The following is a 16058-nucleotide window of genomic DNA, read 5'->3' as shown; positions in this document are numbered from 1 at the left end:
ATCTTGAATTTGAGTTTTCTCAACACAGCTATTTTGAATTCGCTGTCTGAAATGTCACATATCTCTGCTCTCCAGGATTAGTCCCTGGTGCCTTATTTAGTTAATTTGATGAGGTCAAGTTTTCCTGGATGATGTTGATGCTAGTAGATATTCTTTAGTGTCTAGGCATTAAGGAGTTGGGTATTTATTGTAGTCTTCACTATCTGAGTTTGTTTGTAACCATCCTTTTTGGGTAGGTTTTCCAGATGTTTGAAAGGACTTGGTTATTGTGATCTAAGTGGTATCTGCTTTAGGGAGCACCCCAAGCCCAGTAACACTGTGATTTCTGCATACTTGTACAAGTACCACCTTGATGTCTTGGTCCAGATCCAGGATAATTTTCTGGATTATCAGGCAGAGACTTTTGTTCTCTTCTCTTACTTTCTTCCAAATATACAGCCACTTAAAGCTGGGGATGAAGTGACAGAAGCACTCCTGTGGCAATCACTATTATGACTGTGCTAAGTCAGACCTGAAGTCAGAAAAGCACTGGCTGTAAGCACTGCCTGGCTACTGCCTATGTTCACTCAATGCCCAGGGGCTGTACAATCAGCAGGTGGCAAAGCCAACCAGGCCTGTGTCCTTCCCTACAGAGCAGAGAGATACCCCAGGCCTTGGGTGGGTCCAGAAGTGCTGTTCAAGAGTCTGAGATTGGAGTCAAAAACCTTACAGGTCTACATTGTGTTCTATTATGTTGCAGCTGAGCCGGCACTGAAACTACAAAATGCAGTCATTACCACACTTCTCTCTCTTTTCCAAAGGCAGAGGAGGCTCATCCATAGCCACCACTGCCACCCCATATCATGAGGAGTACTGCCATACTACTGGTGGAGTTCCCTTAAGAACCAGGGTTTCTTAAATCCGCTTGTGGTGGATGATGCCTGGCCTGGGACTCATTCTTTAGGGTAATGGGCTCCCGTATGATCCAGGGCATGTCCAGAAATGCTAGTCAAGAGTCAATTCCTGAAACTGAGGACCCCAAGAGTCTGCTTGGTGCTCTACCCCTGTAGTTATGCTGGCAGAGCTTATTCTTTAAGGTGCAAGACAAAGTCCCCTTTACTTTTCCCTCTGCTTTTCTCAAAAAGAAGGAATTTTCCCAGTAGCCACCAAGGCTGGTAATGAGCTGAGACTCACCTGAAGCCAGCAAGTCTCGGTGGCTCACACGAAGCCTTTGATGTAATAGCTGGGTATCACTGCTGGTTACTTGGGGCCCAAGGACTCTTCAGTTAGCAGGTGATGAATGCTGGCAGGACTACATCCTTTTCTTCAAGGCAGCAGGCTCCCTTCTGGCCCAGGGTGTGTCTAGAAATGTCATCTGGGATCTAGGGCTGAAATGGGGACCTCATGGCTCTGACTGGTGTTCTATCCAACTGTGGCTGAGCTGGTATCCAAGATGCAAGATGAAGTCCTCTCAACTCTTCCTTCTCCTTTCCTCAAGAGGAAGGAAGGGGTCTCTTTTGGAGCCTCAAGCTGTGTAGCCTGGGGTCAGGAGAAGGGTAATACCAGCACTCTTGGTTTCCTCAGCTGATGTTTCAATATGTCATGTGCCCCCTCAGTCCACTGTCTCTGGGCTGAATTCAGCTCTAGGACTTGCCTGAATTGCAGTCTTCATAGTCTAGACTGCCTTTTATGTTTACTTGGAGACTCAGAGTGCTATAGTCCTTGGTGGTGAGGTTTGCAGGCACTCAAGTTTGGACCACTGGGATCTGCAATTCTTCCTCTGGCTAGGGTTGATTTAAATGCTCCCTTAGCAAGCAAGCATCAGCTGATTTTTGTCCAATTTTCCTTTCTGCTGTAACAGAACAACATGGAGTTCACTGCCTCACAATTGCTGTCTTCTTCCTCCCCTAGTACCCAGAGATACTCTCTTCACCAAGCCACTGCCACCAGGGTGGGGAAGGGTGGTGTCAGTAATTCAGGACTGTTTTTTCTATCTCTTCAGTGCCTCTCTCAGCAATATGAAGTTAAAACCAGGTACTATAAGTGCTCACATGATTTTTGGTTCTTATGAAGGTGTTTTGGTTTTTTTTGTTTGTTTTTTTCTGTGTAGATAGTTGTTAACTTGGTGTCCTTGCATGGAGGACAATTTGTGGAGCTTTCTATTCCACCCTCTGGTCTTCCTCTCTCCCAGAAAGATTCTTAACATCTTTATTTGTCAGAGATTTGAAAATTAAAGTCACTATGAGATACCAGTACACTCACTCAAATGACTAATACTAAAAAGACTCACATTATCAAGTGTTGGTACCATGTGGAGTAACTGGAACTCTAATATATTGCTGAGAAATATAAAATGAGACAATCTCTTTGGGAAATTTGGCAATTTCTTAAAATATAAAACAAATACCATTTATCCTAGCAATTCTACTCCTTGGACATATGCAAGAAAAATAAAAGAGAAATGTCTCTAGAAAAAAAATACTCAGCAATGAGCAGTTTTGTTCAGAATAATTAGCAATGGAAACCACCCAAATACTCAAAAACAAATGAATGGTTAAATTCTGATATATGCAAATGTGATGGAATACTGTTGGAATATGACTTAGCAATAAAAAGCAAAAAACAAAACAAAACAAAAAAAAAACTAGATACGTACAATGACATAGGTTGAATCTCAAAATATATACTCTAAGGAAAAGAAGCCAGACTGAAAAGAATGCATATTGCATATGTCATTTATATGGAATTATAGAGAAGTCAAAACTAACCTAAAGTGATACATAGAAAATTAGTTGTTCCCTGGATCTGGGGGTGGATATGGGGAATTTGCTACAAAGGGTCACTAGGGATGACTTTGTGGTGGAAATATGCTGTATCTTGATTGTGGTGGTAATTACTTGGATGCATACATTTATCAAACTCACTGAATTGTATACTTAAAATGAATACATTTTATTGTATGTACATTATTTAGTAATTTTAAAAGGAACACATCAATGTAAAAAAATTCTAGTTAACTGAAAGTTACATAAAATATGACGTGAATATTTTTAGAAATTTAGGAAATTTAAAAGAAACACAAATTCATCACAAAAATTATACTATGATTTCCTTTTCTGTGGATATCTTCTTTCACCTCTGAAGTTTCTGATAGTTACTATTACCAACATCAACAGCAGACATGGTGTTGACTGACCAAATCTCCAGATGTATGACTATTTTCAGTACTGAAAGCACACGGGAGCCTTTACTTGGGTATCTTTGTCTATGTGCACAGAGGCTCTTCTCATGTTGGGATATTTGACTTCAATTGCAAAGAACACAGTAAAGCTTACCTTGTGCTTTGTAAGTTAATACTTGTTGCTCAGAAACTCAGTCATGTCTTCTTACGCATCTGTTTTGGTATCTGGAGGAAGGAGGTATTCTGCTTAATTACTCTCACACTGCTAAATCTTACTTCCAAGTAGGGATTTGGGAACCAAGGAAGTAGTAAAGAATGGCAATCGTTGTGTGATTTTTTTCTGATGCCAGTATCTTGTAACATGGGGAGAAGCACTGAAGGCTGAATTTTTTCAGTATGTTTTATGTCTCAGAGATGCTCTATATCTCAAATCACTAGCACATCAGTAGGCTTTAACTGGTTTCTCTGTCTCCAGTAGTCTCTAATTTGAGTCATTTTTACTTAGCTCCTCCAGTCTAATCATTCCAGTGTACTAAATTAGAGGCCTTCCTATCAGCTAAAAAAAAAAATTCAAGCAAGCAACCATGATCTATTTATTCATAAATTTTATCAGTGTGCTTGTATATATGTATAAATATTATAAATACATTTATATATAAATTAAACAAGCATTACTATACTAATAAAGTGTAAAATATATGTTATTTTAAAACATATTTCTTATTGTGGTATTAGTCTATTGTGAAATGGTATTACAAAACATGACACATACTTAGAGTGAGGTTCATAGTTAACAATTGTAAAAGTGAATTCACATATCATGTAGTCTTCCTGGTAATTTCATATTATTTTGGTTGTGTTTCTATTAACTAAAATTATAATACAGTAATATGACTAATGAAAAGCTCATAATAAAAGTATAGGTGTCAGTTTTAGTTTTCTTATTTACTTAATTGAATTATCTTTAGTCTGGCCCTTTTTTATGAGAAAGAAAAAATCTTCTAAAACCATATGTCTATTTTGGGAGTGCTTGGATAATTAAACTCTGCAAGTCTAAAGTCTATTTAACCAGCCAGATATTACAGCAAACTGCAATGCAGCACAATCTGATCCAATGAATGAGGGTAACATTCAGGGCAGTGGAATTCTCATTATTTTTAAAAAATACCTTGAGAACTGAATATGATATTTGGCTATCTTGGAAGTGACAGTGGCAGTACCTATGTAAAATGTTATTAATGTTTAATTTTGATTATTGTAAGATAAATATATAAAATTAGAAGTGCAAATGTTTTCCTTCCACATCCAAATTGATTGTCTTTACCTTCCACTGTCTAATTTAAATGCCTGGAACACAGTTGATGCTCAGTAAATGTCTGTGGAAAGAATGAAGGGTATGCTATTCGGTATAAGGAATTATATGTTGTGTCTATGCCTAACTTCTCTAATTAAATTATGATACTCTTGAGGGCAAGGATTGTATCTGATTATTTTCTAGTTTCCAACTAGCCCACAGTAAGAAACTAAGGCAAAATTAGCCAGATGCAAATGCTCCCATTCTGTACCCTGTTTAGTGTGGCTCCCGAGAGCCATTTATCATTAAACCCAAAAAGCAAGGCTGTTTTTGCATTTAGTCTAGTTTTTTTTTAATTATTTGCATAAGCCCATGATATTAATAATGAATTATCACACATTTTCTCCTTTCTACCCCATGCTACCCAATAGTCCCTAAAAAAATCATTGCCAACTGTACTATAGCTATTTATGTGCATTGCATATTAATCTGTAAATTTATGAGGATGAGAACAATGCTTGTCTGATACCTAGCATAATAGCAGCACTTATAGTAGGTGCTTGATAAATGTTTTACTGAATGAACAATTCATTAGTTAAAAAAAATAACAATTTATTTCCATCAGGTAGATCATTTTACTTGAAGAAAATATTTACAAAATAGAATTAGTAGTAAATATAATTTTTTACACAGAGAGGCTAACTTACTTCCAGTTGCTGAGGGCCTTTAATCAAAATGATGTAATTGCTTCAAGTCATTCATATCCCTTTACACATAAAGTCTAAAAGTTACAGAATACTTTCACTAATTGTCTCAACCGTGCTATAATATTTATATGACACTACATATACAGATGATCTTAAGTAGCATCCAAATGTATTAGTTTTCTATTGTTGCATTAAAATGACCACAAATATAGTACTTTAAATAGTACAAATTTCTCACAGCTTCTGTAAATAAGGACTATGTATATGCATTAGCTGGGTCCTCTGCTCAGGATCACACCAGGCTGAAATCAGAATGCTAACAAAGACTGCAATATCCTTTGAGGCTAAGGTTCGTTTTGCAAGCTTGATGGTTATTGACAGAACTTGGTTTCTTGAGTTGTAGAACCTCAGACTTCAGCTCCTAGGGGCTAGTTAGTGTTCACTAGATTTTGAGGAAAACCTTTTCCCTTATATCCTGGGTCCAGTGATTAGTGGCCTGCAAACTAACTGTCAATGGACAGATTAACAGAGGAAAACACAAAGTTTATACATGCATGCTATGCAGACAGGAATACTCAGTGAGGAGTAACTCCCTGAATAACCAGAAATAAAGGCTCGTATACTAAACTTAACAAAAAGTTAAGCTTTTAATTGGAAAGTATGAAATGGTCTACTGGGCTTTATGGTGCTTATGGACTCCTAAATTTGTGCTTCTGATGATAAGAATCAGTCTTGTTTTCAATCAGAAGGATAGGCAATGGCAACTATATTTTCAGGTGGGTCTGCTTAAGTTTGAATAATATTTTTTCTGTTGCTGCTGATTGATCACATGCTTTCAGTTTAAATTAATTTTATACCACTTTAGTGTGCTTTTAATGACTTCCATTGCCATATGGCCTTCTCTACAACATTGCATTTTGCTTCTGTAAGACCAACAGGAAAATAACTGTTGTTGATTTTTGCCTCTTTTAAGAGCTTGTCTGGTCATGTCAGGCCCACTCAGAATAATCTCTTTTTGATTAAGAGACAACTGAATAGGAACCTTAATTACACATTTTTAAATCTCATTTTGATATAATGTGACATAATCACAAGAACAATAGGAAATCATAGACCTTGCACTCAAGGGGAGGGATTATATAGGTCTTATCACCAGGAGAAGGATGTTTTAGGGGCAATCTTCCCAGCACACCAAATGGCAGGATGAAAAGTTAAGTCCAGTACTACTGGAAATCATAAAATATAGAAATAATTACACACATTCTATACTGCTAAGGTAATAAAATTGATGCTGTGTGCCCATTGGTTAGGCCAGATGACATCTCAGATCATCCATAACAGTATGCAGGAAAAAGAAACTCCATTTGCGAATTCAAAATTATTTTCTAAACCAACTTTTAAATTTTTTCTCATACCTGATACAGTTTTCAAGCATACAAACATGGCCATAACATAAACATAGTTAATTTCTCTTCTTTGAAATTTCAACTTCTTTTAGCCAGGGGGGTCTATTGGCCACATGTCCCCTCATTAACCCCAAAGAGATGTTATGGCCTGTATTAGTTAACTATTGCTGTGTAACAATTACCCCTGAATTTAGTGGCTTAAAACAACACAGAGTTTCTGTGTACTTCTATGGATCAGAAATCTAATCATTAATTAACTGGGTTCCCTGCTTCAGTCTCTCTCACAGAGCTGCAATCAAGATCTCACTCAGGCAGGATCTGTTTCCAAGCTTAACGGGATTCAATTCCCTGAGAGCTATCAGTCTAAAGACCTCTGCTGCTAGCTGGTTGTTGGCCAAGGGCCACTCTCACCTCTGTGTCACATGGGCCTCTCCAACATGGCAGTTCACTCATCAAAGCAAGGAAAAAAGTAACAAGACAGAAGTGATAACCTTTTGTAACCTAATCTCAGAAGTGGGATCCCATCATATTTGTCTTATGTAATTCATTAGAAGCAGGTCATAGGTTCAGCCTATAATATTGGGGTTCAGGGTGCCCTCAGCTCCTCTGAGAGGCTGTTTCTCCAGGTTCTTGGCCTCCTGCCCTCTCAAGAATGAGAGAGGGGACCACGGCGCAGTGTGACGTGAATGCTGGACTCAACAGTGTTTGTAGAAAGTGATTTATTTAGTGAGAGAAAAAGGAGAAGGAGAGAGAAAGAAGCAGGTCTCACCCTGAGTAAGAGAATCCAGAAAGAGGGAATCAGGAGAGAAAAGCAGCTTCCACAGTGAGTGGAAGGGAATAGAGAGAGATGGAGTTTAGGAGGGGAAGACAGGCTTCCACGAGAGAGTGTGGAAGGGGACCCCAGAGGGGAAATCCAGGAGAGAGAAAGATAGCCTCCATGAAGGGAGTGTTCGTGGAAGGGGACCCAAACATGGAGTCCGAAGGGGTGTGGAAGAAGGGGACTTTTAACCTGGAAGGAACCCCCACCTTCGCTAAGATCCCTGGGTGATGAAAGGAGTTCCTTAGAACTTCTGCTGGAGTGATTGACTCTTAGTTTCTTCCCATGCCCACAAAATTCACACATAAACCGTTAAATCTCCCAGACGGAGAGAGATGGCAGGGAGGCATGGCGCTAGGAATGCCCTTAAAACTACACCCCCCTGGTGGACCCAGAAAGAGAACACATTCCGTGAAGCCCACACTCACAGAGAGGGGTATGAATTCAGGAGGGCAAGGATTGTTAGGTGCCATCTTAGAAGTGTGCTTCCCACAGTGCCTGAATGAGGGAACCATTTATCACACTGAGGAGAAACAAATTAAAGTGTTTGTTTCCAAGAAATTAAATAAAAGCTGCTCTGATTACATTTACTTATTCAGAGCCAAAGCAACCAAGCTTGATGGGACTGGGTTCATAATGGGAGTGGTTAGCCCTTGTCTGAGGAGAGAGGGCAAATGGAACCCAAAGATGAGAAGCTAAATTCAACATCAGAGGAGTGACACTAAGTACCAGGTCCAAGGTATGAGTTTGAGACGCTGGATGAGAGAAGAATAAAAGGTCAGAAACCCAGAATTACCAACTCAGTATAGAAGCAAAATATCAGACCAGATATAGCAGAAAAGTTCAAGAACAAAGGGGACTCCTGGCTTTAAAGACATCAGGTTAGGCTTTTCCTCTCGATTATTGATTGAATGGTTAGGAAGTACTGCTGTATTTTTGCTTTACATTCAAACAAATAGAAAACTTACTGATTCAGTGAAAACGTTGAAATTCGGAAGTACTAGTCCAAATAAAATTAAAAGTCATCAAAATATTCATTTTTAACAATTATGAGAGTATACATTTTCCTGCAAAATGCATAGATATTGTTTTGTATCAATTGATTTTATTTTCTAATAGCATTTACAGTATGAAGCAGCATTTTACACCAGATGCCGTGGCTACACCTCAGAATCATCTACCTCAAAACAGCTACTGGTGAAGTCGCCACTGGCTTCTCCTTCTGGTTTATTTTTAACATTCCCTTATTTTGACTGTAAGCTACTTTCCATGAAATTCAACAAATAATATAATTTAGAAAGTACAGTATCCTTCCACAGTATTTTCAAAAGTGGTGATTTCCTTGCTTTTAAAATTTTATTTTTACAATGTTTTACTTGCCATATAACTATGTAATAGAAAGGTGAAACTAAAGCCTTATTGAAAACAAAGAACCACTCATTTATAGTAAAAGAAATCTAGTTATACTTAATTCTCTTTTTGCCTGCCTCCAAGTATAATTTCTACTAGATTACAGAAGTAACCAATTATTTTCATCCACGTTTCCCTTCATGTGCCTGAAAACTATTTTAACTCTCATTTTGAGAGTTTAAATTTATTTTTAATTCATTTTAAAATAAATTTTTTATTACCTCATCTAATATTAGATCATTTAATTATAATTCTTCTTAAACTTTGTTTTATTTCTATCTTTTATATAGAAATACAGTTTAAAGTACCTGTGGGGGCATATATACTTCTCTGTATATATTGACCTATAGCACCATTTGTTTAGCTTTCATTTAAATTAGCAGACAACTGAATAGCAACTAATAAATCAGTATGCAGCAATTTAAATGTCTATTAAAATTTGCCAGTCAGAACCAAACTCCCAGCTTTGCTTATTCAGAAAGGGCTGACATTTTCTTGCCATACTGTCTACTAAAGATAAGGAATGCAGTTTCAGATTAAATTAAACATGGCATTTCTGTATATTTGGGTTATCTTTTATTGTTTTTGAAAAAGCAAATCATTCTGAGAACTTATCCAAATTTTAAAGGTTATGATTTTCAGGGTATCAAAACATTTTGCAAAGTATTTTCTTTAACAACCTACCATGGATGTGAAATGTAGGCACTTGTGATTGTTACAGGCTATTAAAGCTGGAAAGAGAGAGAGAGACAGAATATAGACGTAGGTATGTATTGCATCACTGAAACAAAAATGCTTCCGATAGCTTATCAGACCAAGGCCCTGAAGTGTGTACAGATAAACTTAAGGTTCTTGTGTGTGTTTGTGTGTATTTATATGTATGTGAGTTTTGGGTTAGGGAGTGAAAGAACTAGGAAATTATGTGCCTCAAGGAAGGGAGATCAGGAATGCAGAAACAAAGTGCACTCGGGGGAAGCCTGAATAACAGATAGGTATGATGGTACTAGGACAGGGCCATGACACAGGGAAGGATGTCAGAATTTAAAACATATCTACCCTCTAATGTGTGAAGCATCCGGGATATGTTAATTTAATTTTAGCTCTTCAGTGGGTTTTGCCAAAAATTAAAGGAGGATTTAAGAAATAAAATGCAACCTTGAAATAACTTTTCTTTATTGGGTCCTAATAAAGAGCTTCAAATGACATTCTCTATTTGTGACAAATCACACACATGTTCATTGCTGCATTTCCAGAGTCTTGATATTTGCAACTGCCAAAAATAATCAAATAAATAGTCCTTTTTCTTCCTAGGAAGAAATTCTTCTAAATTTGGAAGCCAATTCCCAAAAGAGTTTATGCTGTTGAGAGAAAATTTGTGAAGAGAAGAATCTATTAGTTAATTTTTAAATGTTGTCGATAGTATTGACTTGCAAGAACAGTTTATCATGTATCCAATATGTGAAAAGTACTTGACCTCATCTAAGTTTGCAACTGGCCAAACACAAGATCGGGAATGAAGTTAAATATATCAGCATCATACTGCCTTCTTGTCTTATTTCTCCTTTCCTCTATTCCTTTGACCTCTTATGCCTTCTGAAGTGAATGAGGTAAAAATTCAGATGATGATTGCTTGTGAAAAGGGCATCTTTATTCATCGAGACAATCCTTCTAAGCTTAGAATCAACCCCAAATCAAGGAAAAGGATAAGACTGTAAAATATTTGAGTACTAGTGAGTCCTTCATACATATATCACTTTATAAGTGATCACTTATATCACCCATATGGAAAGTCAATTCTAGTGAGTGTATTACATTCTTGGTTCACAGAACAGATAATTATTTAAATTTTAAATTTAATAAGGAAAGCTTCTTATTGTTTTATAATCAGTTTGATCTATGGAAGGGTTCTGTATCCTATGTCAATTTATATAAAGGACTCTCCTAAGACATGAAAAATAACTAGTATTAAATTTCTTAGTATTTCCTGTGGCTCATTTGAGGGAGAGGTATGGATTTTGCAAGACAGAAAGAATTTGGAAAGGGCAAAGGCTTGGAAATTAACCACATTATGCCTTGTTATTCTCCTAGGGTCTCATGATTCCTTCAGTTTCTACATTGATGAAGCCTCTCCAGTAGGTCCTGAACAGCCAGAAACTGTCCAGAATTTTGTCTCTGTGTTTGGAACTGTGGCCAAAAAGCTCATGCGGAAATGGTTAGCCACTCAGACAATGAATTTTACTGGTCAGCTAGGAGCTGGGATTCGTTATTTTGATCTTCGAATTTCCACCAAGCCCAGAGACCCCGACAATGAACTCTATTTTGCTCATGGTTTGTTCAGTGCCAAAGTCAATGAAGGCCTTGAGGAGATCAATGCATTCCTCACAGATCACCATAAGGAGGTAGTGTTCTTGGACTTCAACCACTTTTATGGGATGCAGAAATATCACCATGAAAAACTAGTCCAAATGCTGAAAGACATCTATGGAAATAAAATGTGCCCAGCGATTTTTGCCCAAGAAGTTAGTTTAAAGTACCTGTGGGAGAAGGACTATCAAGTGCTGGTCTTCTACCATAGTCCAGTGGCTCTGGAAGTGCCCTTTCTGTGGCCTGGGCAGATGATGCCAGCACCCTGGGCCAACACCACAGACCCCGAGAAACTGATCCAGTTTCTTCAAGCATCCATCACTGAGAGAAGAAAGAAGGGCTCGTTTTTTATATCTCAGGTGGTGCTGACCCCCAAAGCTAGCACTGTGGTCAAAGGGGTGGCAAGTGGCCTCAGAGAAACAATCACAGAAAGGTAAGTGTCTTTAAAATGTTAAGGTGGAAACCTCAAATAATTTAACTTGAATTCATAGAAGTCGTAATTGATGAAGCTAAAATTCACACCTATGTATATTAGCTCCCCAGGGCTGCAATAACAAAGTAACACAAATTGGGTATCTTAAAACAACAAAACTGTATTATCTCACAGTTCTGAAGGCTAGAAGTCTAAAATCAGAGTGTCAGCAGGGTCAGTTCCTTCTGAGGACTCTAAGAGAGAATCTATTCCATGCCTCTCTCCTAGGTTCTGGTGGTGGCTGGCAAACCTGAGTGTTACTTGGCTTATACATGCATCACTCCAGTCTCTGCCTCCTTTTTCACATGCCATTTTCTCATGTGTCTCTGTCTTTTCCTTTGCTTATAAGGATACCAGTCGTATTGAACTAGGGCCCACCCTAATGACCCCATGTTACTTCTGCAAGGAACCAATTTCCAAATAAGGTCACACTCACAAGTAGCAGGGGTTAGGGCTTTAACATATCTTTTTCTAGACCACAGATCAACCCATAACACCATATATTTTGACTCCATGTCTAGTTCTCTTTTCATAGCACTTTTTTCCACATTTGTGTAGTGCTTTATAGGTTACAAGATCCCTTCTCTACCATTTGCCATCTTCTAATATCCCTGATTCCATTTGATCTGCATAACAACCCTGAGAAGTAGATATTGTCTTACAGATTTAAAAAACAAGGTTCATAAAAGTGATATATTTTTCCTAAGACCCCTTCAACAGTGAATTATAACACAGATCCTCAAGCTCTATTCTCAAACTATATCCTATGCCCTTTATGCTACATATGCTGCCTTATAAGGAATGCTTATCCCTGAGAAAGTGGTCACTTCATTGGTCAAGCCGAGCCAAACACGTAGAATGTTCATTACCTGAGAGGTATAATTTGAGCAATTGCAGCTTTTTCCTATGAGTGTGACACAACATTCTGAATTGTACATATTATTTATTGAGCTACAATTTTAAACAATGCAAATATCTGAAGAAAGAACACAAATCCTTATCAGATCTCTTTTTATCTTTAATTGACATTTTGAATTACACTAGAGACAGAGCATGAATGTTTTGCTAGGACTCGAGGTCTTTTCGGAAAAGACAAAAGATGAAGCGAAATAATTTGGCGATGAAAATAGTATGGGTGACCTTGTGGCATAGCATATAGGTTGGGAAATGAATGGAGATGAAGCTTAGAGTGGCACAAGAACACATTATTTTTCCTGAAATCTTTTAACCAGGCTACAAATAACCTCATCCTGTGAGCAATGGGGAACTAGATAATAAAGCCTAAAAGTAGCATGACTTGACCAGATCTATGTTTTATGTAATAGTTCATGCAGCCTGGAGGATCGATGGAATGGAGAGAGAGAGCAATTAATAGGTGCTTAGAACTGTTTCAGCAAGGTGATGCAAGCTAAACTGAGGAAGTGAAAAAACATAGAAGGGTATAATATGGAAAGTGGAAATTACAATGATTTGGTGACTAGTTCACTGTGTGGTATTAATGGGAGACAAGAGTTACAGATACGTGGGACAGGTAATGGAAGCATTCAGAGTCAGTAAACAAAGGCACAGGGACTTGGGAGAAAGTGGGGAAGGAACCTTCAGGATCATGCTGAATTTAAAGCATTCGTAAGGCATTCAAGTAGATATGGCTAATTGATCATTAGAAATATAGGCCAACACATTTGGGGGTTGTTGGCATTTCTTGGTGGTGAAAACTCCAAGTCATTGGAGTGGAAATGTTCCTCCATATAAAATCATAACTTTCTTCTGTTATTCAAAATGGTCCATTAGCCAGGACTGCTCTGTTCCTTAAAATTTAAATAACATTACCAACCATTCACTGTGTACTCTGTGAAAGCGTATGGCTTTCTCTATGATTTCCACTAATGTCTACATTTCTTAGGAGCTCTTGCTACTGCTGGATTACATCATTTTATGGCTTAGTTGTCCCTCATAGTCTGTCTGTGTCCCATTCTGAGACATGAAACTTGCTTCATGCTCATTTCCACAATGGTTTTTAAATTTTACTGAAGATCTGAAGAGGCCAGGAATGTTTTATAATCACAATAATGTATATAATTTAAAATCAAATGTTAGACTTGTCTTTAATTATAAATCTTCTGTCGTGGGATAACCACCCCTGACAACATCTAGAACACTGTATACCTCAGCCTCACATCCTTTGACTGAATCTTCTCCTTCTTTATCATTTTTCACCTCTTTTCTTTCTTTACCCTTAGATTGCCTTTGAGACCCCACATTCTGGATGGTTATGTAACTAGATTAACATTTCTAGATGATTGTGACTAACTAGTCACCTCTCTCCAGCTTCCTAAGCCTAAATTCAGCTAGTTCCAACAAAGTGTTCATCAAAACAAGAGGGCTTTTTGCTTTATAGCACCACTTTCTACAAATATTATTTTTTCTGTTAATTAACAGTTTACCCCCTTTCTCACAAACTTAGAAAGTGAGGGAGTTGTGTATGTATAAGAATGCATTGTTTTTAACTGTATCCCATAGAGTCCCCAGATTTTGAAGAATCTCAGGAGCCTGGGAAGGAACTTACTCCAACTCCCTCCATTCTCTCCATACCTTGAATGAAAGAAACTTCATTTTTAAACTTTTACATTTGGGCATGATGCAAGTCTCCCTATGACCTCTTCTGGCTTCCAGCATAGTTCTATGCTTAGGAAAACACTCATATTAAATGCTTGCTTTGCATTTTAGCCAAGAACTGTGCTCTCATTTTACCTGTGTAGAGATCATCCTTTGAAGAAGCCAAAAAGAATTTCCTCAAAGATAAATCATTTTCATTTTTTCCTTTTATGGCATTTGATGTAATTTAGAAGTTTTCAAGTCATAGTTAAACTGCTTTTTGGTCACTCATGCTCTAGGACACTACTACTAAAGTAGGATTTGTTGGGGGAAAAATCAGGAAGGTGCTGAACATTATATTCTACACAACTCTCCCAAAAGATTCACAGTATAAATTAGCATATTAAAAAGGCACTAAGGAATATTTTAGTGATGAATCCTATTTAAATTTAACTAATACAATGTATTCCAAGCACTTAAATTTTGTTCAGATAACACTTATTAACAGCACATGGAATTAATTTTTAAAAACTGCTCTCAGTCCTTTCATTCAGAACTTCTCACTTGCCTCTAGCTTATACATCTGGAAAAGTAGAGCTGTATCACTGAAAAGAAAAAGGAGAAGAAAATGGAACGTTAAAAGTAGAAATGAAGACTCCATATATAGAACCAACCTTTTCCTCTATAGGATTCTGCAAATTACGTACAAATAATTTGCAAATATATCCGAATCTTGTCATTATAGTGGTGCTGGCATTCTCTAGCGGAGTTTAGTCTCAGAAGTACTGGAAAGGCTTTCTTTTTAACCATTTGCAAAGCTGTATTCTGAATGTTATATTAATGTGAAACTCAGTTTTTTTGTATTGGTTTGGTTATTGGACATACTCCAGCCTTCTGCATGGAGCCTATAGGAAACGCTTATTGTCAGCTCTGGGGTCATGCCTTGCAAAGGCAATTTATTAATACTTATCACTTATTTATCAAAGAGGCAGTGAAGGAGCACTTGACTCCCCAGAACTTGTTGGCTTTCTCTTTTTACCAAGTGATGAAGCCTGTGAAGTGAACTGATTCTGGCATTGTCCTCTTTACTTTTGTGCAAAAGCCATTCATTCATAAAGTCCTATGTTGGCACCAAAAGGTATAGTAAATTCTTCTATGCCATGAAAGGAAGTTACTAGGCAATTATAAGATCACACTGGGCCTTACATGTTTTCATCTGCAAAATTTGGGGTTTGAGCTTGATTACCTCCAAGATCCATTTCAGTTCTAAGATCCTGTATTTGACTAGCTACTTTCTCTACAATTTTTAAAATAATGTATAATATTTGGGGTAGTAAAACTCTGAGCACATGCATTTAGAAAACAACATTTGAAGTTGTGAGTGGCTTTCAGGGACACTAAATCCAGCCTGGATTTAGGTACCATAGCCTTCAATCTGGCCAATGGTTCTAAATACTGCAGATTCATTTTCTACATTTTAGCAATGCCAAAACACATAGATTTTTATTTCTTAAAGATCTATTTTTAATTCTTTTTCAAACACCAGCTTTTGCACCTCACCCCCACGTAACTCACACATTCTTAAAAAGAAGGTGTGCAACTTGAGTAAAGTCCTTTCCTAATTTGTGGAAGTTTATTAACTTGTAGGTTTTTTTAATTTAAAAAATGCAGTCATTCTACCTGTCAGAATTTTTAAGCAGCAATGCATTTTTGCAAGTAAAGTGATGCTGAGTTAAATTAGAAAATATTTGTACAGGCCAACAATTTAGATAATGATTAATATAATAATAATGGTTATAGTTATAAGGATTCCCTATCTGTTAGATCCTTTAT

General features: G+C 37.3%; 1 protein-coding gene across 1 annotated transcript in view; it reads left to right on the top strand.

Annotated features, from left to right (window-relative positions):
- PLCXD3 (phosphatidylinositol specific phospholipase C X domain containing 3) overlaps positions 1–16058 on the top strand; it is a 195626-nt gene that overhangs the window by 114320 nt on the left and 65248 nt on the right. Inside the window, exon 2 of the mRNA XM_012435460.3 lies at positions 10883–11591. Coding sequence (XP_012290883.1) covers positions 10883–11591 — 709 coding nt within the window. The remainder of the gene's footprint in view (positions 1–10882; positions 11592–16058) is intronic.

Source organism: Aotus nancymaae, unplaced genomic scaffold, assembly GCF_030222135.1.
Source record: "Aotus nancymaae isolate 86718 unplaced genomic scaffold, 86718_ANA_hifiasm-v0.15.2.pri h1tg000014l, whole genome shotgun sequence".
NCBI lineage: Eukaryota > Metazoa > Chordata > Mammalia > Primates > Aotidae > Aotus > Aotus nancymaae.
The sequence above is the reverse complement of the archived record's forward strand: the minus strand, read 5'-3'. Positions and strand labels throughout refer to the sequence as shown.